The sequence below is a fragment of the Haliotis asinina genome, chromosome 8 (assembly GCF_037392515.1).
Source record: "Haliotis asinina isolate JCU_RB_2024 chromosome 8, JCU_Hal_asi_v2, whole genome shotgun sequence".
NCBI lineage: Eukaryota > Metazoa > Mollusca > Gastropoda > Lepetellida > Haliotidae > Haliotis > Haliotis asinina.
In genome coordinates, this window is record NC_090287.1 from 17321086 (window position 1) to 17345863 (window position 24778).

Genomic DNA, 24778 nt, shown 5'->3' on the forward strand with positions numbered 1-24778 from the left:
TACTTGTTATGAGAGGTTTCCGGTTTAAATATGACGACATTTTGGTTTTCTTCTTTAATTTCTATCTATTCTTTGAAGTCTTAAATATGGACACGGAACCTGACATTCCATGATCTAACTAATAACTATCAGGGAACCGAGTGTCTGTGTCGGTTTCCTAACAAGCGCTACCGTCGGACAAGAATAACGACTTTATCGTGAGTAATTATGTAGTGAATGAAAAAACGTATTTATAATACAGACTGAATACCATATTATTGTAAGAAACGTCATGTAATTTCAAATCATATTCGTAATTCTATATATGCTTGTATCAGAATGCGGAATAGTTTCCAAAATTTGCTATCCAGTCGGGCTTGCTGAGCCCGAAAGTTTGAGTGAGTTTTGAGTTTAGTTTTACAGCGCACTCAACAATATTCCAGCTATATGGCGGCGGTCTGTAAATAATCGAGTCTGGACCAGAAACTCCAGTGATCAACAACATGAGCATCGATCTGCACAATTGGGGGCCGATGACAACCAAGTCAGAGAGCCTGACCACCCGATCCCGTTAGGCGCCTCTTACAATCACAGTCGCCTTTTATAGCAAGCATGGGTTGCTGAAGGTCTATTCTACCCGGGACCTTCACGGGTCTCGGAAATTTGAATGTAGATAAGGGTTTCTTCTTTAAGCAGCTAATATGATGAACATTTTAACAGGCCACAATCTTGCATATTTTAATAGTGCATTACATCTTAGCAAGTCGGCGATATAATTCACTAGCCAGTCGGGCCAGTGATTGTGGATTTTTACTTGTCACTGTCCTGTGGGCCAGTAGCTATTTCGCACACTGGTTTGGATATCACATTGTCCATGATTCACAAGTTCACGTCATAACAGTAAATGTTTTATGACGCAGTCGAGACATCTTCCTCTTATATGTACTGACGTGACATGTATAGTTACTAAACTTTTAAGTGACATTGCGGGCATGCTATCTGTCCTGGCTAGCTATTCTCGAAATGTTCGTAGCCTGATGAAGTTCTTGAGCCCATTCTTAACACATTGACTACGTTCAATGTTAAAGATTCTTAGGGTTACGAACGTTTTGAGAATGTGGGCCCTGATCTACACGTGGTTATTTAGTCTCACTTTATTTGTTTTGGGCAGTGACAGCAATATTAACACTGTTTATTTAAATTCAGAATATTATCAGAACGCAGAGCACAAACTGACTATTCTGATGTCCACAGTGATCTTTACAGAAAAGTAGAACTACAGTAAATGTCACCGAATACACACAGGTCTGTAATACATGGGCATATTTGTACAGATACCTGCCGACCTTACAGGAGAAGTAATTGGCAAGTTTTCCATTTGTCCGAACAGTCTGCCGAGTTCCATAATGTTTACCAAAGGCTGGTTTCGTCTGTAACAAACCTGCCAACAGAATCCAGCCTTTTATATATGCGTGTGTGTGTAAGGGGGTGTGTGGGTGGGGGGTGGGGTCAGGTGGAGTGTTGCACACTTTTGTGAGAGACGGGATGCACACTTTAATTGCACAAGATGGTCATTTGATAAACTTTCAAGACAAAAGGGAGCTGCGCCCGCGCACGCACGCACGTCACACTCATACAAACACACACTCTTACCTTTGGATCCGCCTTTGAAAGATAGCGATGTACAGTGTCTTGAACAACCCGGCTTTGACCGAGTGAATTTGTCTTCATGATAAGATCATCCAAAGTTGGGACTAAGTCTTTCTAATTCACCTTACAGCAACGTACGTTGGTCCGTACATCCACGCCTGTCGACACCAATGAGGGACTTTAACCTGACCGTGAACGCAACTCCTATGCTTAAACATTGACACCCGGTAACCAGAGTGCTTGGTGGAAAAGGACTGCTGTTCTTGTATCCTTCTCTTAAGTTGGATGCACTCCTGGTGGTCTGTTTTCCGTTTGTTTGTTTGCTGTTTTGTTTTTGTTTTTTTTGGGGGGGGGGGTGTTTGGGGGTTTTTTTTGTCCATCGCTTCTCTGACGTAGATATTGAACTAATGAACTATCTCATACTATCTATGCCAAAGACATAGCGTGCTCTGCCAATCAGCCGAAAGGACGCTTTGCTTGCTTCATTCCTGGTGTTTCAAACTAATTGCATCGAACAAATCATATATTTAAGTTTGCTGCAATCATGTGTTGTCTGCATGTTTCGTCAACATCTGGTCGTATTTTACTGCCAAGTAGAGTTGTCCTTAAAACTTATCTCCCCATCAGTAATGGTAACCAAACACAACCAAGTGGTTGACAGCTTAACGACAGTCAAACCACAATCAACCATGCCACCAATCTTCACCATCCGATCATCTTGGAGTCATCAGGGCCAGCTATTTTCAAGGGATCAAGAAATACTTAACTGCAAACTTTGTTATTCAACCAAGTGCTGATCAACAGAGGCCAGGTTGAAACTGGTCTTGGGCAACCCAAGCCTATCTGACAGCTATCCTCGTAGGAGGTGACTTGCAGAATTTGGTTGGCACGTCATCATATCTCAATTGCAGAGATTAATGCTCATGATGCCGATCACTGGATTGTCTGGTTCAGACTTGATCATTCACAAACTACCACAATATAGCTGGAATATTGCTAAGTGCAGATGTAAACAACAAACAAAATCTACTGAGGTCTTATTAATCCTTACTAATTGGATAACAATAACATAACATATTTTAGGAGGAATTTTCTCTTTCATTTATTACATAAATATGTATTTACAGTGCAGTGTGAAGGATTTCACAATAACAAGTATACCACAGGTATCACAGTCAGTTTACAGACACACACAGCTATTCACACATTCTAATAATTCATGATTGATATTAGCTATACACAGAAAATGCCAGATTTCATAGCAAGTCAAAAAGAACATATGTATTTGTGACAATTATCTATCAGTGCTCCAGACAAATTTCAAATAATTTCTAAGAGGCATCTACATTGGGTATTCAAAACACTGAGTATTTTTCACTCCTGTGTGCAGTCAGTTGGTAAGTATTAGAGAGGCATGTTCAAAACAATTCTGCTTAAACTGCTCTATCAGTACACCTCTAATTTTCTTCTGTTTCTCACAGTGTGTCACCTGTCAGGTATCTTTATAACACCATTACGTGTCTCAGGGAAAAACAGAAGAATTGATAAACAGGCAAAAGGTAGCATTCATTAAAAATTAATGGAATACACAGTCACATTTTCCCTTAACTTCTCTTCATCATCTGTTTCCTCCTTGGCTTCATCATTTACATTTAATCAATCTTGGAAATCCAATAGCCCCTACTTTTACTGAATGGTATGAATAATATTTACAACCAAGATTTTACCTCTACTCGCAAACATGGGGGTCCTGGGGATGCCTAGTATTAGTTTTAAGGGTCCTTGCAAGAAATATGGGGGTCCTTTGAAGTAACGGTTTAGAGAACTGTGTGCTCTGATAATTTCTTTAGAGTGACAGTGGCTCACTGATCATGTTGACTGATGGGTGAAATGATGCATGTAATTGCTCTGAAAGAAAGAACCAAACACTTAGCTAAATAATAGATGGTTTGTGGATATACTGAACAATTTTGTGTGCCCCTCTGGACACAGTGAATTGTTTTTCTGCATCCATTCTCTACATTTGTGCATACTGGACACACTCATAATATCCTGTTCACACACATCTTTCACATTAGGTTTTCTGTGTTCCGTGAGAGCTACGCCAGGATACAGAGGACAATAAACAAACAGCAGAGTACTGGTGCCAGCAGACATGACACACAACAAAACAACCTGAATTTAGTTGTTTATTATATGGAGGCAAGATTGAATAATATTTCTATCTTATCATATTATGCCAGTCACTATTTTCTGATGGATTTGAGTTCCTGAGCCTGCTAGCTGTATTTCACAACAGGATTTTTTTAATTCTCAAAGTTCACTAGCTTCAAAGATGAAAAATACTCTGAGGTCAATATACAGAAACACTTTCACTTTTCATGCTTTCCATTTCACAAAACCAACAACCAATATATGTGGTCACTTGAATGTTGACCTGTCTACATTCATATTTCTATATCAGCACTAGTCCTGAGGTCTTCTGAAATCTTTCATTTTTGTGGAATGACCAACCTATCTTGAGACAAGCTGACTTGAATACAACATGGACAATGACTCCTGATTACCATGACTTAATTAGTTTTCATATGTGATACTTCCATCAGTATTGACCTGTGACAATGTGACACCACCGGGAGGATGTGTGATTAGACAGTGACAATGGACACACTCCATATAACCACATGTACACGTGGACGTTAATTAAACACCTGACGTACACTTCCATGTTACATGTTTATTTGAAACTGTTCTGTATACATCATATGATTCCTTTGTTTTCTTTTACTCATTGGCATGGCAATACTGGGATAAAAATTTATTATGTAAGGGTATGTAGATAAACTAACACTTCATGAAGTATCATTGGTATTTAGACAGTTTTCGAACATGTCGATGTCTAACTGTACATCAATCTTTCAATAAAAACATAGTAAAGTGATGGACCTTATCTCGATACATGGGTTGAAAAACAAACCATTGTTGTCTCAGTCCAGCACACTTTTCTGTCAGGCAAGCCAATTTGTATATCATGCTCTACCATGTCCAGTTGACTTTCCAATGTTAAGTATGTTGTTTATTTTAAAAAATCAACTCGAAAGTTGGTCAGTACAGTGGAAAAATCATTGGGACAAGTTATTTTACATGTGGCACTGTACAGGAGTACACTAGTAATTTTAAAGTTATTTCTAACCATGCAACATGTGGAGACATTTGTAAGCATAAAATATTGCAGTTCAGGCAAGATGATCTTGTCCATCACACTTTGTCCTACACAGTCAATGCTGGTGAGCACTTGTTGTGATCAGAACAATAAAGAATGAATAAGAGTGACATTTATGTAATTGAAACCTTTTATGTTTTCCAGTCCAGTGTGAAAGAGATACGAGTATGACCAGACATTACTGACACCATTCACTGATGTGACTGAGCAGTAATTTGTCCTGTTGTGACCGTCCTGTATCATGGCTGGATGAGAACTCAGAGATGTGCTGTGCTGTCTCTTGCAACTCATGTGACTACGACTGCCTCACTGACAGGCATGCTGATGACGCCAGTGATGATGGGGACACTCCGACCTTGTTTCAGCACGTATACCTACAGGACAAGAACACAGGGGCAAGTTCTTAACTGTATTTTGATAGTAATTGGAAAAGGGATTTATCAGCTTGTACTTGGAAGCCTGAAGCAATCAGGACAAAAATGGGTCTAAAGCCAGATTCAACTGTATTCCTATTGATATCGCCCTGTATCAGTGATGAAGACACCAGTATTTATCTTGCTGCATATCCATCCCATGAAAATGAATTTGTGCAATATATATGTAAATACGTGTGGCCCAGTTCCTGAGCCACTCCAACAAAATGGCTGAAGAATTTGCATTTGTGTACAATGTACATATCTGTATATTCTAAATATGTACACAAGGATTGGGAAAGGGGCCACGGGCCATTTTGCACATTAGAATGAAAAATGGTCCATTAATAATTTGAAGTTTACTATTGATACAAGGGCAGTGGCCCATTCTAAATTAAGAAAATGGCTAATAATCCTGAAAATGGCCCATTGTCAAAGTTCTCTTTCCCAATCCCTGTGTACATCAGACAATGGGTACTGTCTGAATCTATTGTTGACATGACTGATATGCTCATGTCAGAGGAACTACTATCACATGTTCCATACATAAATGCAATCAACTATACTATAAGCAGTTATTCGCCTGCTTGTCAATCTTGCAATACTTTTTGTGGAAATAACATATGCTTTGAACAAATGCAATGCTCACTAACATACATGGCTCTTTTTCACTGATGACTTCTTTCAGTCTCTGTAATGCCATTTCAGACCTAGATCTTACCAATTATCATATGAATACTGAATACGTTGGTACCTGGCTCCTGTTTATGCCTTCACTGTACTTCCTGATTTCACACTAGTAATTATCATTGACATCATGATTATGTCATCATATTTGTACATTAATCCAAACTTCTATAAGCATATTACATACATGTATACATGCATTTAAGATGAGTTTGGATGAAAATGAAAATGATGAGGACAGGATACTTCAGAAGAGGACAAAAAGTAACAGGGGTGAGTATAAGACTGGGATATGGATGACATCATCACAAATCACAGTTCACCATGGTCTGTTCTCACCATCTTTGACCATGGTCTAATCTTTTTAAAAGTAAATCATGGTGACATTTACAGACACTGTAAGCCATGACAAAAATGGTCAGTTCTCACCATCTTAGACCATGGTCTAATCTTTTTAATAGTAAATCATGGTGACATTTACTGGTATGGTCAGCCATGATAAACCACAGTCTGTTCTAACCCTAACAGATCATGATCTAATATTTTCAATGGTAAACCATGGTGCCACTTACAGACATGGTAAACTGTGGTATACCATGGTGATTTCGTGCTTATTTTAGAGGGGAGCTGAGATGCTAGAGTGAGTCAGTTAAGTTTTACGCCACACTCAGCAATATTCCAGCTATATGGCAGTGGTCTGTAAATAATTAGGTCTGGACAAAACAGTCCAGTGATCAACAGCAAGAACATCAATCTACACAATTGGGAACCGACGACGTGTCAACTAAGTCAACGAACCTGACCACCTTATCCTATTAGTCGCCTCTTATGACAAGCATGGAGTGAATGCAGCCTTTAGACTGTGCTATGTTCTGTTCAAATCAAGCAAATTAAGAAATCACTGACATTATGCTTGTAAACTACAAAAATGAACTCCCTTCACTCAAAGTAGTCAACTCCTTACCTTGACATTGTCGGACACCCCCTTGTCACTCTGACAGTCTATGAAGGTGTCATAGGAGTAGTTCAGCCCTGGCACTAACATTGGCACCTGCAAGCAAAGATGCATTATGTCTCAAATACACAATAACACAGTGTACTTTGAAAATATCAACCATTAAACACATGAGAAACATCAAACACTGTTGGGATAGAGTGAGAATCAATCATCTAGCTTCACGATTTCAACCATTCAATCCCCTTCTCAGTCAACACTTACAGGCATGGGGCACTGGGCCCCATTTCACAAAGCTATAGTAGCGCTAGGACCATCATACCTCCTACACTATAACAAAGACTTTCAACAGTTGTAGTGCTAAAATAGTTTTGTGAAAGGGGGCAGTGGACAATCTGCTAACCACTGTGTTATTGAGGGACTGACCAGTTTCTTTATCTGTTCACTGTGCAGACTCCAAATCCTTGGAAGATACAAATGCGCAGGAATTCTAATTGATTGTTTGACACCTCAACTCACAGCAAGAAATGTTCTGACCAATAAATGTCCTGTTTCTCACACTAAACGAAACTCTCTCTCCAGTCTCCACCCCACAAATCTGAATGATGCTCTCAATAGCTTATACATCAATGCTTCTCAACCTCATCCAGCTGTATGTAAACAACAAAACTAGCGCAATACAATGTCCCCAAAGCATTCAGTTAATCAAGTCAGTCAGTTCGTTTTACCGTTGTAAGAAGGAATTTAATTATATCCTGCGAACCAAACAAGGGAATCATTCCGCCATTAATGTTGCGAGTGAGAATAATGAAAATACTATTATGAGTATTTGGGGATTTTTAATGGTTCAGGATTCAGAAGCGGGATTACAACAGAAATAAAAAGGTTGTTCTAGGAGAATCAAGTGCACTGCTTTTACAAAATGTTCAAAGGGGATCTCTGTAATGCCTTAATTTGTCCGCTTTTATCATGTTTGGAATGGCATTTACATTTATGTTTCTTCCAATGAAAACAGAGCCACAGGGCCTGGACATTCATGATTGCAAGGCTAATTGAAATATCAAGTGAATTATATCATTTTAGCCAAACTACTAACTAATTAAAGATCTATCTATAGGTTAAAGTTACATCAAAGCTGAATGAAGAAAAATTATTTCATTAATAGGGTTGGTTTTTGTGTTTTAAATCATCCAGTGAGTGACAATTTGGTTTATGATGATATTGGCAATATTTCAGCAACATTGTGTTTTGGAACACCAGAAATGGGCTTCACATGTTGTACCCATGTGGGGTCTCGAACTCAGGTTTTGGGGATGATGGGTGAGTACTTTAACCACTAGGCAACCCCACTGCCCCTAATAATCCACATACATTGCCCCAGTATTACAATAAACAGACCAGATGACTTCATGACTTGGTTGGCTGTGTGTGACTGATGTCAACTAATTGTTTGGCATACATACATGTTGACATAGTTTATTTCAGTTTAGGTTGAAACAGGTAAAAACAAAATGGGTCAGTTGATCAGGCTCATTATGGTCATCTATTCCATTTGCATTGAAAAATACTCATGATATTAATCTCTAGATTGTCAGTCCTGACTTACGTATTTACAGATTACAGTGATGAAGATGGATTTTTTTTAATGAGGCATTAAACAACAATTAAAGAGGGAAGAATCATGAAAACTAAAAAAAAAATAAGAAAAGTATTGAAAAATCAAATCCCATATAAATCAGCAACTTACAAATAAAACACTTTTAGGTAAATAATGTCATGATAAAGATGGATGCAATATATTAATGGACAACCAATCATCTTCATGAAACAACCAATAAGCCTGGAAATTTCCTATCTCACGTTATGCATCTCTCTTCCTCTTTTCGACCCAGTGTGGAAATGTGCTGTAAGCTAAGTTGAATCAAATCTTCTTGGCCTCTGACCACCTGACCTCTGCCCCTGCAATAGATGCCTGTCAATCATCATGTACACGCAGCCAATCACATGATGTCCTCTACTTGTCTTTCTCTTCTTGGAGCTCCAAGTAATCTATGATGTGGGGAAGGAAGGGTGGGCATCCATTGCGTGAGAAAGGATAAGTATATAAATACACAATTTATAGTTAAAATTTCCAAATTTTTAAACTTATCCTATCTCACGTTATGCATTTTCCCACAGTTGGCTGGAGGGCCGCAGGGTCGCAGGGCCGCAGGCAAGGATGCCTTCCACAAGGGGCCCAAGAGTAGCACCCATGCCCTCGCTATGGTACTCCATACTTGTGATGGGTTGCTTTGGAAACCCCTTGGCTTACACGGCACAAAAACTCTAGGGAGTGGGCGCTCCTGAATAAATGTGGTTTCAGACGCAACTTTTGCTAAGCAAAATAACACAGTTTGGCAAGGAATTAACGCTGTCACCTCAAGACTTATCAGGAGACCCCGGTGATCTGGCAAGTCCCTGCTTCGAAACTACCCCCCACAAACACACGGTAGATTGCGGTGAAAGCAGGAGTAGCCTGGATGCTAAACTAGTTTAACATGCGGTACCAATCTCACTACTTACCAAGGTGAGAAAACGACCTAGGAGCAAACACTTCGAAAACCATTAGATAATCGGAATTCAACGCTACACTGACGTGATTGCTCAGAGAGTAGAGGTCAATAAGTGGAGTGTCGACCATTTCTGCACGTGCACAAGACTGCCTGAACAGTCTATCCAGCCATGGGTATGACAGTACACCATGCCCTAGTTTCCTTGGTGAGAACGATCTAGCCCATTTGAACAAAGTACAAAAGATATGGATAACATCGATATCGTTTATTATGTACATAGCAAGACCGAGAACGCAGAGATGCTTATCTGAATGCCCTGGAACATGAATTGCAGAAACTTCTGATGTGTCGGGCAAATCAGAATGTGCAAGTAGGCGTCCTGCAAATCCAGGCTGACCATAAAATCTCCTGGTTTGATGATAGTCTTGAGCAATGCTACAGACACCATTCGAAAGTGAGGAAGGGTCTGTAGGTACTTCTTGCTGAACACCTTCATGTTGAATATTAGTCTCAGCTTCTCTGAGTCTTTCTTTGGAACCAGAAAAATAGGAACCAGAATAAAACCATGGCATTGCCCCTAAGGACTATCGCCTGCTTCTCCAGTAAGGTGTCTATGGTGACTCGCAACACTTGTAACTGTTGAGTCGGGTAAGACCTTTGCACCGGTGACCTGGTCAAGGGAGGCTTCCCCACAATCAGCAACTGATACCCATTGGACAGAATGGACATCATGAATGGATCTTCTAACAACGTCCAATTCCCCGCATAAATCCCCACTCCGCATAAATACCCAAAGCTAGATGGGTACAATTGGAGGCGAAAGAACCCAGTCTGGCTCTAATGTCCTTGAGTCACTGCTTGGCTGTCTTCCTGGGGTCAGCCTGGCCAGATCACTCATTGGGCCTAGGTGCATCACCTGATCGCCTCTGCTGATTTGTACGGCCCCTGTTACCTCTGTCTCGAAAGGATGAATTGACACTTGCACGCAAATCCGGATTGGAGGGCTCATACCGGGCGGATAGACGCTGTTTTGCAGACTCCTCCATCTGCAATCTCTGGTACTTCAAAAGCTCTACAGACACCTGCAGGTCCGTCTTGGCTCACCTTGCTAGCCACTTCTCTAATAGCGCTGTTGAAGAGCATCCTGCCTCACCAGGGTTGACAGAATAGGTCCATATGAAATCTGTCCTCCTTCAATGACAACTGCAACAGACCCCTCCTGCGTAGGATGTCAAGTACAAAAGGAAGTGTGCAATCAACTCCAAAATGCAGCTGAATTGTTCCTGTATCAAACCCTGATATAAGCTTGTTGGTGCGTAGAAGCATGTTGCAGTGCCATGGCTACTCCCTCAGAAGTAGTGAGTACCATGTTCAAGGGTGCCAAAACCTTCCTAATCATCCCATCCAAGTGACTCAGCTCTCGGTCTTCTACCATCAAATTCATCGTCATCTAATCCCATACACAAACTACATCTAGATGACCTCTCACTCAAGCCACTGCAATCGACACAAGAATTGTGCAGATATGCCAACAAAAAATTGCAGTTACATTCACCACAATGCTTGCGTTTTTTAAAAGTATTATTCTCTTTAGAAACACCCATCGTCAATCACTAAATCAAGCTATCTATTCTCTCGCAAAACGACACGTCCAGCCTGTGGTGCGACAAGAAAGAGAATGACAAGTAGAGGACTTCACGTGATCAGCTGTACATACAGGATGATTGACAGGTGTCTATTGCAGGGGCAGAGGTTGGGTGGTCAGAGGCCAAGAAGATTTGATTCAACTTAGCTTACAGCACGTTTCCACACTGGGTCGAAGAGTGGAAGAGAGATGCACAATGTAAGATAGGATAAGTTTAAAAATAAGTTCATAACTCAGTATCATCCTTTCTTTGTGTTTAAAGTAATTCATTGCATATTAAAAAGATACTGTAAAGCAGAAAAATAATCAAGTGTGTCATCCGTCATAGATCTTGAGAAATTAAACTCTCCACTTTAAAGCTTACAATCTTTTCTTACAACAAATATTCATCTGATTATATATAACGATGCTGTCACTGACTGAACATGTAAAGACTGACCTTATATTATGATTAAAAAACAACCTTCTCTATGTGGGTACAAATGTTTTCACTAATCAAATTATCCTAAGGCCTCTGAAGTCTAATAAAACTGGGAAACAAGTTTTCTATAAATGTTACTTCAGAGAAATGTCAAAGAAGGTATTAACTTTGTTCTTTACTCCATTATTGATCAAATCTGCATCAATTTTTAAAAAAAAAAATGGAACACAGTCCACATAGCTAATGGAAAATACTCATATTGCATACAACTGACATTTCTCGTCAAGCATCAATCTGTCAATGACTTAAATTAGTTGTGATGTACTCGGAAACAGATTGAGTGACTCTTCATATGTGAGAGCTTCCATAATTATCTCCTAACGAAACACAGATCTGGTGCTATTTGTCAACAATCCCTTCTAGAACTTGTTCATTGACGTCATGAGACTTTTATTGTACCCTTCACAACAAGTCACAGTGCAGTGTTCTCTAATCACTTTCACGTAGGTTTCAGCATACGTTTAGTGCTTGACAACCACAAGGGGCCTGCACAATCAGCCTCAATGATAAACCACCTACAGCACATGTGACGCTCGGAATGAAACAGAAACTTCAAACTATGTGACATTTTCAATCCCTCATTGCTAAGCTGGAGCAGCAATAGATGCTAGCTAGATAGCTAGATTACCATTGTAAAGTCACCACTGTACGTCCCTTTGCTGCTGTCAGAATAACACTGTCAACGGTTAATCTATCAACTCGTCCAGCGAAATCAATAGCAAAACTGCCGAAGCAGGTTCATCACAACTCACTGAGGTGACTCCGTTCAGATTTCCACCTTCAATTACTACTTTCAAAGACTTTGTACTTGAAAACTACACAAAACCTAAAAATAGCCTTCTCAGAACTGGTACTTTGCAAGTCATATTAATTGGCTTGTTACAAAAATAGCATTGAGTAGCTCACCTGAACTTTATCATAATACTTGATCAGTTTGGGCGTTTTTTTTCACAATGCACTCAGCGGCACTCCAGCTAAATGAGAGCAGTTGGTAAATAATCGAGTCTGGACCAGGCATATTACGAGCATCATTTTTATGGAACCGGTATGCAATTACATGGATCAACCATGTCAGTGTGTGTCCAGTCCAACCACCTGGTCCCATTTGTTGCCTACCATGACAAGTAAGGGTTGCTGAAGAACAATGCCTACACAGACTGTCATTGGGGGTGGGGGGTGGGGGGTGGGGGGTGCGCGCGCAGTGGGCTGTGGACTGTCTAAGGCGCTAGGCTACTAATCCAGCAAGCTTGGAGGTGCCGGGATCAAGCCCACCTGTGACCGGGTGTGAAAAACCTTAGAGTCAACTTTGCATGCAGACTCTTTCAGTGTTGTCACAACCCCTAGTGTGCAGTACACAACCCCTAGTGTGCAGTACACAACCCTGTGAACTTAAAAGAACCCACGAATCCGTTGGTAGATGACCAGATGCTGGCCACACAAATACATACAAACATCTAGTTGTGAATACAGCAACGTGCAGTAAACATGGACAAAGTACCGAGACTATGTGTCCCACTCCATCCAGCTGTGAATGGGTACCTTGTAAGGATGGGACGTCACATTAACTCGGTGCGCCTGGTAAGGCTGCAAGAGTTGTATGATCCCCAGGGAGTTGAGATTGAAAATATGATGTGCCGTTGTGATGAACATCCAATGATCATGGGAAAAATGTGCCCTTGAGCAGTTGAACTAACTGGATATCGGCACTATACAAATATCTAGTTGTATTGTTGTTGTAGTTGTATTGTAATATCATAGAATTGGACATTAGAAATCTGGTGATCAAATATGCTTCACCTATACAGCTCATGTGAGGAATCAAACCCAGATCTTCAGCATGACAAGTGAATGGTTTCACCACTAGGCTACTCTACTGGCCCTATGCCATAAGAGTAAGTAAATGAGATTAGTTGTATGCCACACTCTGCAATATTCCAGCTATATGGCAGTAGTCTGTAAAGAATCAAGTCTGGATGAAACAATGCAGTGATCAACATCATGATCAACGATGGCTTGTATCAACCAAGTCAACAAGCCTGACCATCAGATCCCATTAATGCCTCATATGATAAGCATGGGTTACTCAAGAGCTAATCTAAAATGAATATTCACAGTTCCCATAACATAGGACTAATGCATATTAAATTTCATAATGATGTACACAGAAGTGACTAAGTAATATTATTGTGATGAGACCCTGATAACAGACATCATCAGCTGACCGATACTCAACAGTATACTAGCAACACACTGGCATCCATGGCAAGATCTTGACAGTTTCAGAAGAGATTATTCTGATGAATTTGAATGTCCACATAAGGTAACATAACTCTGTACTGAGTACAGCACCCATCAGTTTCAGAGTAGAAGTTTATGAAGGTCAAAATGGCTACCACATAATCAGCTTGGATCTGTCACTAAATGTAGGTGAGCTAAGCACAACTGTTTACTGGGTTGTTATGGAGCCTACTTATAATATGTGTTCCTCCCCTTTGCCCTTTGGTGGAGGATTCTCATTCAGTTTGATCTTGTGGCTGCACTTGTCAAGTATTTGGTACCACCTGTCCTGCCCTGGATATTAAATGTATCAGATAATACAAGCTGCAGATCTACTTTGACCCTGACACTTAGTTAGAGCTGCAGGTCTACTTTGACCTTGACACTTAATCAGAGCTATCGATCTATTTTGGCCTTGACACTTAATCAAAGCTCTAAGATCTACACTGACCTTTACACTTATCACAGCTGTAGATCTATTTTGGCCTTGACACTTAATCAGAGCTGTAGATCAACTTTGGCCTTGACGCTTAATCAGAGCTTTTTGGTTTTAAAACTTAGTCAGATCTGTGGATCTATTTTGGCCATGACAGTTCTAGCATGAATCTAGCATGAGATACTGGTAGTTGATCCTTTAATCTTCAAGCATGCATTCCTTTAGGTCTTGTTTTTCAAATCTTTCAAATGGGCTTAATCGAATGAAGTCTTACGCAAGGTTTTACCTTAGAGGAGGAAAAGACTCTACACTTAGTTGCTTTATTTGATAATGGTAACTGGCATACTACAAAGAAAATATCCCTTATTCCCATCTAAAATCATACACATGCCATGTAGCATTTATACTGCCATATCCACGACTGCTTTGATGTCTTTTGAGGGATTATAAATCTGTGGTGATGTGGACATACTGGCACCATTAGTAGCCATAAAGACACAATAACATAAAGGTATTTGTGCATTGCAGAACTCAGGGCTGAAATTGAATATACAAAGGACATCGGAGGCAGAATTCTTTAACACAGAGATAATTCCAAGCAGGTGGACGATGATGAGTCACAACATTGAATGAGATGGTTTTAATGCCACTTTAAACCATATTTCAGATACATCAAAGTATATGTCAGCAGAGAATTGTAACAGTCCAGTAAACAATGTTGCCATGTGTCAGCAGCAATGAATAGATGACAGAGAGAAAGAATGTTCCTAAAATGTCACATCTTCCTGATTTAACAACTGACTTACAACACAGTCACTTGATTAGATTATTCTTGAAACCTGTACAAAGATATATGATCAAACGACCAAACGTAACATAATTTGAGGAAGTATTGTGCTAAGACACATGAGCACTGAAGTGATTGAGGCTTGAAGTTCTGGCTTATATCAGGCATATAATACAAATTTGTACTCTCCTTCACCATAGTATACATCAAAGGACATTTAGACCAAATTAAATTCTGTGTCAAACAGTCCTTAATTATTGCAGGTGAGTGTGGTGCTGGAGGCGTTTGATGCTCTAATAGGCAGAACATAATGACCTTCAGTACTGCATGTCAATCTTTTTCCCCTTAACCTCACTCAACAAAGAATGTCCTATTTACCATACCAGGCATAAGCTCTACCCTGTTGTCCTAATATTCCAGTAAGCAGCACTACTGAGACCAAGATTTGATTAGGATTAGAACAGGCCACTAAATTGGAGGGATGGTCAATCTAGGTGTCCTGGTTTGGTCCAGACTTGATTAGTCACATACTGATACGGCTGTGGTACTGCGGCATTCAACAACATTCGCTCACCACCTCATGTAGAGTATTTCAAAGGAAGTGCATGAAAGCAACAGTGTCTCAAACTCTGCCAATTTTATAATTGTATATTTCTGCCAATTTTATTTCAAACTGATCAATTTTGTGACTTGTCTGAACACAATATAAAGTTTTCAGCTGAAAACCGGTTTTCCTGTTGGCATCCCTGCCTTCTGATATGTAGGTATGACAAACACCCTGCTACTGTCTATGTTACTCTGAAGTGCACTTTAACCGTAATATCTGCCAGATGACCAATGTTCATGTCTATTTCATGGGAAGTGCATGACGGCAACAGTGTTTCTAAACCGACCATGTGACATCTACCATCTGGCATGTACACTTGCTCAAACACCTCACTACTGCACTGCACATCTGTGTGATTTAACCACAATATCTGCTGGAAGTATAAACACAGCAGGATTTTTTATCCTAACATCAAGCAAATCAAAGCACCAGTGACATTAAATCCAAGTCTGCCGCTGATAAAGATGGCTTGCATGTACATAAGTGCTGCTTGGTGAACAGGCTGGTAATTTGGTCTTTCAGATAGGCGGAGTTATTACACAGATATCTCACCTTGATGTGTGTTTTCCTGAAGCTATACAGCTTTTCATCATAGTCAAACGTGATGAAAAGGTTGGAGGAGGCTTGGCTGAGGGATGTATTCTGCAAGTTGACTGTCATCTTGAAAGTAGGACCAATACCTTGCACCTGAGAACAAACAGTTTGAAACTGATGACAAAAATCTAAAAAGAAAGTAAAGACCCCTGACATGTCTTATTTGGCTGAAACGAAAAAAAAAGAAACAGAATTTGCTACAAAAAGATAACAGGAAAAAAAGAAACTCTTTTTCAGTTGTTTCTTCTCTTGTTGGCTACAGTGTGCATGTCTCCATCTTGAGACAACTTCTTCCCTCTCTCGTTACTTTGTATCACCTCTGTCATGAATATACCCAAGCACGATATATAACAGGTGAGAAGGAAAATCAAGGAAATTGTTCAGTAGAGGTTTGTTTTTAACAGATGAATAGTTTACTTAACAAAGTTGTTTATAATATCAAGTAAACTGAGGAGTGAAGCTGCTCAGAAAATACAAGAGACACCACCAACTCAAACAACATGATCAAAGCTATCCTAATCCTAATTTAGTGTTTATATAACTATTTATATATATACTGTTACTTTTTGTCCTGTTACTTTTTTTCGTTAATTTTTTTCCTGTTACTTTTTTTTTCTACATTCATCTTATCCTCACCTATAAAATATAGTTATTTGTGAGGAAGATTTTTATCTGCACTATCTATTTATGTCAATAAACTTCTTAATATCCTCAGAGAAATTCCCCAATGTATGGTAATAGCCTATAACGTACATTTGGAAATAGTTCCTGGTTTTGAAGTGGAGTGTAAAAGACATATTTCATCTATAAGAGCAGTACCATTATGAAATTGGTCTCTACAGTTCCAGTGCCATTTCAATGTCCAAATAACATGCAATGTTATGTTCTATTGCTGAAGCACCCCTGGATAAGTGGCCCCTGGATGATACATATCTTCATCACAATGCACTATCAAGCATGGACTGCAGCCATGCCCAGGAAGGAAATCTTTAAGATATATTGTGCTGCACCAACAGCTCCCCACAGGGACTTAACATCTGACCCAATGTCCTGCCTCTGCCAATATCAACATGGTCTTTTTGCAATTATAGCATCAAAGAAACCATATGGAAGGTCTGTGACAACGATGTCCATGGTGACTTTTCAGTACAGCAATTTACACTGAACATACAAAGTTAGGGATCATGAATATTTAAGGGGATGATTTTACAGAAGTGTGTGTTGAGTATTCATTACAAAAAAGTCTCCCAAATGTTTATGAGTCCTATATTATTTAATTGATAAGATTGTGCAAGGATGTACAGTCCGTTTGATTCCAATTGAGACCGATGAATTGCTCACTAACACAAAATCTAATAATTGCAACAAAACCAAATTTTGCACAGCCACATGAAATCGACTGACCAACTCTGATGATGTGTCAGTTTTGTGAGCAATTCATCAGTCTCAAATAAAATCAAAAGGACTGTAATAGGGTTGAACTTTTCCATAGTTTACACATTACAGAATGACATTTTGAGTAAAATTAATACATCAGATTGTAAAACATAGTCCACACATGCAAAAGACATGTCTTATCACAAGATAGTGTAACAACAGGATTAACTTTTGTAATTTACTACAGATTTGTTTATACTCCTTAACCAAACACTTATCACAATGACAATGGTGACTGGTGGTTAGGCTGACTCACTATTAAGTATGACTGCAGTGTTTATGGAATATTGCAAAAAATGGTGTAAACCCATCACATAGTCCCTGACTGTGACTGTAATATCAGTGCAATATTGTTTAGAAGAAGTAAACCTGTCATTCTCCCAACCTAACCCTGAAAGTATGACTTCATCTGCAATGTGACCAATGCCTTCACATGACAAATACTGTATCTCCATTACGCCTTGCAGCATCCGCGCTATATAAACTACTACAAGATGTTTCAGCTTTCCATCAAGCCACTGAAAATTTTTGTTACCTTTCTGATTAAAGGTGAGTATAATTTTACACTGATTTTCGCAATATTCCAGCAATATCATAGCATGGCACACCAGCAATAGGCTTCACACATTACACACACATAGGGAATCGAACACCAGTCATTGGTATGATGAACGAACACTTTAACCACTCGTCTTCTCCTCATTAAAGACCAAATGGACACAGGAAATTGGGTACATAATATATTTTTCGTGATCATAGAAATAGATTAATCTGGTTATATCTATGTTGAACAAACTTTTTGAAACTTTCTTTCACCTAAACAACTTTGAATAAGTAAGAAATAACAAACCCACAACACATGTCCCTTACTCCCCGAAATAAAAAGTACTGAACAAAGAAAAAAAGGAATTATGAATATATTTTGAAATATTTTTCTGAAATTGTGAATTCAGTCATCAATATGAAAGCATATGCCTACAAAAAATATTGATCAAAAAGCATATCCCCACAAATATTGATCCCTTCCTTCTTGGTCAAATGAGAAGGCAGGAAGCATGTGTTTCATCACACTATATCCCCCAACCTCTCTAAAGCTTCTTAAAGTCAAGTGATGACACCATCAATGCACTGTCTACCTCAAGTGTGACAGAGAGGGTGCCACTCCATCGCTGCTGACAACACAGACACACACACCTACATACAGCACCTCTCTGACTACAGTCCGGAGACAAAGTCTTCTCAATTACTCTAGCCAACAGACATGAGTTTATCACAGAAGTGTGCTACACCTATATCCTGTCTGATCCATTACCCGAACCAGTCTTTTATTAAATTGCTGTTCTCAACACCAGTGTGGTTAAGGAGAATGCTAGGCTGGCATCAAAGAAGACAGCAATTCGTGGACTGCCACAGAAATGGGAAACAGCGACACAGACCACGGTCAGGTATCTGCCCATGCTGTCCGCTGGTGATCACAAGGGCAGCCCTTTAGGGTGACTTTTAATATCTAAATGGTCTCTTTAATAGAGTGAGTGCAGAGACCACTGTGCTCGTTATTCCCTCAATTAGGAGTCTGGAGTTAGGACCTTCAGCTCACCCACCGTGCTCGATGGTCAAGTTGGTCTAAAGAACCTGGGTGTAATACAAATCGGCCCCAGCATTCCAATTTCAACGCTTCTGACAAATCAGACTGACCTCCCTGGCTGTAGGTGTCGTCTGCTGACATTTGATGGATGTGCTAGTACATTGGACCTAATTGGGCAAATCAACTTCTTCTACAGCATGATTACATCAAAGTAGTAATTTGGAAGCACAGTGCCATTTCAATGTCCCTTGAAACCTGCCAATCATTTAATGATTTTATTTACCTCTGTCACATGTGTAGTCCTGGGAGTAATATTTCAGCCTTTCCCGTACTTTTACCCAATTTGTGATTTTGAAGCTGATGGGTTTCTTACACGCCATCTCTAGCCACATCCAAATTCAAATTTGTTGATCCGAATGACTTCATTACATTAGTGTTGAGTTATTTCGTACCTCTACTGTCAAGAGTGGCAGTGGATTGAAAAGATTTCTTTATATGTGGATGATGAAAGGTCAGTGTACTCAATGTGAATTTCTCGACAGATCTTTCCACAAGATACAAGATACTATGGTATATTAACACAATGGAAGAGATGGAAGTCGTTGGAAAGCAAATTCCAGCCAAATAATAGGTTTGTACATAACTGTGTCTAGGCCACAATAACCTGTGGGTCTCCATCCATGAAACGTTCATAGAGCTACAACATTCATAACCCTATGATAAACTATATACTTATGACAGGTCGTAACATTACAAATGCTTTGTGGATTGGGGCCCTGGTTGTAAGTATGCTTTCCCTTGGTTTGCTGTTTTGTTGCTGACAGCTCAACTCAGCAATAATTCATCTGAAACAGCCTGTGACTGATATACAGACCAATGATTAACACCAATCTGGGCTCTTGTCACACACACACCTGTGAGGATCAGGGTCAGAACTGATATTTACGTAGAAACCCTTGTTTGTTTTAAAAGGCACCTAATGGGATCTGGTGGTCAGGCTTGTTGACTTGGTTAACACGTCATCATTACTCATCTATGTTGATTGATGGTCATGCTGTTGATCACTGGATAGTCTGGTCCAGATTTGATTATTTACAGACAGCCACCATAAGGTTAGAATATTGCTGAGAACACAATAAAACTAACTCACTAACTTGCTCACTCATTCACTCACTCACTATTGTGACACACATCAAGCCTAGAAACCCGATCAATTTCACCTCATGGAACATTCACTGATTGCTGAGGACCAGTTCTAGTCTTGGAAACGGCATTAGCAATAAATCATTGAGGTTCTAAAAAGTCAGCCTGACTCTTAAATCCCATATTGTAAGGAGCTCTAGGTACTTACAAAACTGCAGTGTCTTTAATCATTCTAAACATGTCAAACAAAGGATGCCCACGGTATCATACTCTACACTTTATGCTGGTGATATTTGTTGCAGTAACTCTTAAAGCTCAATTAATATAAGGATGATAGAGCTGTACAATGAGGAGGATGGTACAACATGACAGGCTTGCAGTACATGGAGTACATTTACTAAGGTTTCAAGCTGTGAGATCTTTGTGTCCCATGTCACCAAAGGAGTGAGTGAGTGAGTTTAGTTTAACAGTGCTTTTAGCAATTTTCCGGCAATATCACAGCAAGGGACAACAGAAATGGGCTTCACACATTGCACTCACGTGGAATCAAACCCAGGTCCTCAACATGATGAGCGAACGCTTTAAGCACCAAGCTGTTATGACTAATGTTTCACACCAAACAGCACCATTAGTGCTACAAATCATGCAGCTGATAATCAAGTCAAACCAATGGATGATATCATGAGCATGATACAACATAATCACGGTGGTGATGACAGTGCTGGCTTCAATCCCATATTTAAGAACAACCTCCATAAAGCACTAGAAAGCTCAAGCCCTGGTCAGGTCTGGGAAGAGAAAAAATAAAGGCAACCAACCTGTGCTGACAGTTTGACTGGTTCTGCTGGATCGGATGAGATGGGGTTCATGCTTGTCTCAAGGGCCTTGAGGTACTGGCGGGCTGTGTTTAGTCGCAGCAAGTACAGGTCACGCTGGAACGTTCGGTGCATCGCTGAAACACAAGCAGTGGTTTTAACTTTAGCCAGGCTTCCAAATAAAATACCATCCAGCAGTCACCAGTAAATAAACCAGTGACTGATATCATGAGCATCCATCTTAACCAGGGTGATACCAGTACAATATATGATACTTCATGAAACTACGCAGGTGGTGGGATAATCAAGTGGTTAAAATATTCAACAGCCATGCCAAAGACTCAGATCTGATTTCCCACATGTTTCCTACAATGTGGGAAACTCATTACAAGAATCCCTGCTGTGATATTGTTGGTATATTTCCGAAAGTGGTGTAAAAAACTTACTCACTCATCAAGTATGCCAGATACAACATGCATAGCTTGCCAGGAACCAGTTCTAACCTGCTCAACATAACTTCTATGTATGCACATATCCAGCTGGAACCAGTTCTAACCTGCTCAACACAACTTCATTCTATAAGGTTTTGACACTTTGTGCCCTCCCTTGGCATGAATGGAATATATATCTTGTGAAACCATCTAGAAAGTCATCAGCTTGGCACAGATTTTATTCAGCATCAAACAGCATTTCAGCCTCACCATGATCTTAATATCTGATAAAAACAAAAATCATATACATTGACAGTTTTACTGCTTGTTCACTTCAATAATTACAGGAATGAATCCAGGATTCAAACTAGACTAACAACTCAATCCAGTCAAGTGCCCCGCCAGTATCGCCTCATTCTGAAGTCAGTGGGATACTTTATCAGTTACAGTTTCCCTATGCTTGTCGTAAGAGGCGACTAAAGGGATCTGGTGGTCAGGCTCACTGACTTGGTTGTACATGTCATCGCTTCACAGTTGTACAGATCAAAACTCGAGCTGTGACCCGTGAAGGTCCTGGGGTAGAATAGGCCTTCAGCAACCCATGCTTGCCATGAAAGGCAACTGTGCTTGTCGTAAGAGGCGACTAACGGGATCGGATGGTCAGACTCGCTGACTTGGTTGCACATGTCATCGCTTCACAGTTGTACAGATCAATGCTCATGTTGTTGATCACTGGATTGTCTGGTCCAAACTTGATTATTTACAGACAGCTGTCATAAAGGTGGAATCATGACTGATGAGTGCAGTGTAAAACTAAACTCACTATAACTTTATGTTAAAACCAATCATTCCTTGATTATCATATTATTTAAACTTGCATGTCAATATGCTCATTATATCAAATCAACAAGAAGAAATGTTTTAAAATATGACATGAAATCTGTTTCACATAAAGATGATCCTGGAATCTTGAATGATTGAACATTCACAGTTAAAATGATATAAATCATCAAAGAGAAATAGACCCCGACATTAATCGCTGCATCTGTCGAGGGTCACCCATCAATTATTGATTATAATCAATCACATAAATATCCATAATGTTTATTGAAATACCACTCCAATTCTGATAATGATAACTTATATTTTTGTATGATTATCTTTATCAAAATCTATTATCTAAGTACACTCTCATACAGTTACACACAGACTTTGAGTATATATGGACTCTGACCGGGGTTTTCTATCTATGTTTTGAGCTCTGTCAATCTTGAAGCCTGATGCCTGGAAATTGTAATTACTCTTGGGAGAGATATGTGTATGAAAAAAATTCTTATTTGAATTTGGGGAGGGATACTGAAAGAAATGTCTTTTCCATCAAACATCACTGGCTTACAGCCTAATGAGAGTGAAAGTTTGACTTCCCCGAAAGAAGCAAAATTTTAAGTGCAGGAAACATCAACCCCAAGACAAGAATTCCTATGTATTGTTGCACAGTGTGCCATGAAGTCCTGAGCTGACATTCATACTGTGAGGCACTTACAAGTCAATTTGGTCATTTCTTCTACAGCTGGAAGTCATGACCCAAATCTAAATCTCAAACTATTTTCAGTCCTACTAATGTTGTATTATGAGTTCAGTTTCACCTCCAGCCATGCCCTCTGTCAATAACATCATCATTTTCTCTCATGCCAGTAGGCATATAACCATTTTCATCATGTATATAAAAGCTGAGAACACATCAAAATGTAAGTTTTAACTGGTCATACGCCAGATATCCTCCAACAATCCCTGGTGAGCTGATGTGTGAGTTGGTCTAGTAATAGACAGCTAAAGACAATTCTAGCAGTATCGGAGTGGTGGCACCATGAATGAGCCATCATATTGCAGCAATAATGCCAAATGTGGCGCTGAACAAGAAATATACCAAACTAAGAATGACATTCCGCCTTTGAATATTTCTCACTCAGCTTTGACACATACATCTCTGAATTCATCACATATTTTAGGCTAAATATAAAAAAGTGAGACGTTTCTTAGGCATCGACGCATCACTTTTATTTGTGCACGTAACAATTTTTTATTGCCATTAAAAAAATTCAAGTTTGACTTGGCCTCATTCCGATCATCCATCTGTCCACTATAAGAATGAATGTCTGTAAGAACAAGTGTGACTGAATCTGCAACTTGTTAACACGTGCTAAAACTTCCCAAGCTGTTTTTCTGAGAGAACAAAATTACAATGTGTTCCTCCCATGTCACTTTTTTCTGTCCAAAATTAAAAACAAATTCCTACCACCCTCGTTACTTTTGAGAAAAAAGTGCCTGAAAAACATTTGTTTTTTTATGCAGCATTAGAACAGAGATAATGCCAAAACATTTGTGTGGTGTGCGTTGGTGACAAAATTTTTGTCATCCATCCACTGTGATTTCTACAAGATATTTTCTGCTTTGAAAGCTAATAAGGCAAGATATATACTCATCAACATGGCAGTGTCGTCTTACTCAGATATCATCACAGACACATGAAGCCACGACATCAACATCGTGTCATGTTTTCAGTAATTTCATTGCAACTGATGATATGGCCAGTACTCTACTAATGCTGGTGCAACATTAGTCAAAATACAAGCTACACAAGCAGGAGAATACGGTAATCTAAGAACTAATTCCCATGTTAAATAGGGGCCATTCGTTTGACTATTTGTTGTCATTTCTCATGTAGCAAAAGTTTATCAATGTTATAGTTTGTGATACTACCAAAACACATATTGTCATGATACGGATTTTAGTATTTGAATAGTTTGGTAAAAAAACATTACAAAAATTTAGATTCCAAACCCAAAAGAAATTTTCATCAAGTGAACTGATTTACAATAATGTTGTACAAATTGTTGCAGAATTATGCCAACTTATCTTTACATGTAACGTCTCTTTTGTCATTTAACAAAATTTTGGGCAAAACTTGCCACTGCCCTTTTTCTAACTGCCAAAGTATTTGCATTGGAATTTACACCATCAGATAAGAGATTTAATATTCTACATTTCTGCCTGATTTAGCAGCCATAAGTAGATCTAGTA

The 24778-nt window shown here is 39.4% G+C and overlaps 1 protein-coding gene across 2 annotated transcripts in view; it reads right to left on the reverse strand.

Moving 5' to 3' along the window:
* Positions 1–2706: 2706 nt before the first annotated feature.
* The window catches only part of LOC137294940 (Bardet-Biedl syndrome 1 protein-like), a 58579-nt gene continuing 36507 nt past the window's right edge, over positions 2707–24778 (reverse strand). For both annotated transcript variants that reach the window (XM_067826154.1, XM_067826153.1), the window contains 4 exons: positions 21270–21403; positions 16245–16379; positions 6917–7003; positions 2707–5226 (listed from right to left, as the gene is read on the reverse strand). In XM_067826154.1, the coding sequence (XP_067682255.1) occupies positions 5140–5226; positions 6917–7003; positions 16245–16379; positions 21270–21403 (443 nt within the window). In that variant the 3' untranslated portion in view covers positions 2707–5139. The remainder of the gene's footprint in view (positions 5227–6916; positions 7004–16244; positions 16380–21269; positions 21404–24778) is intronic.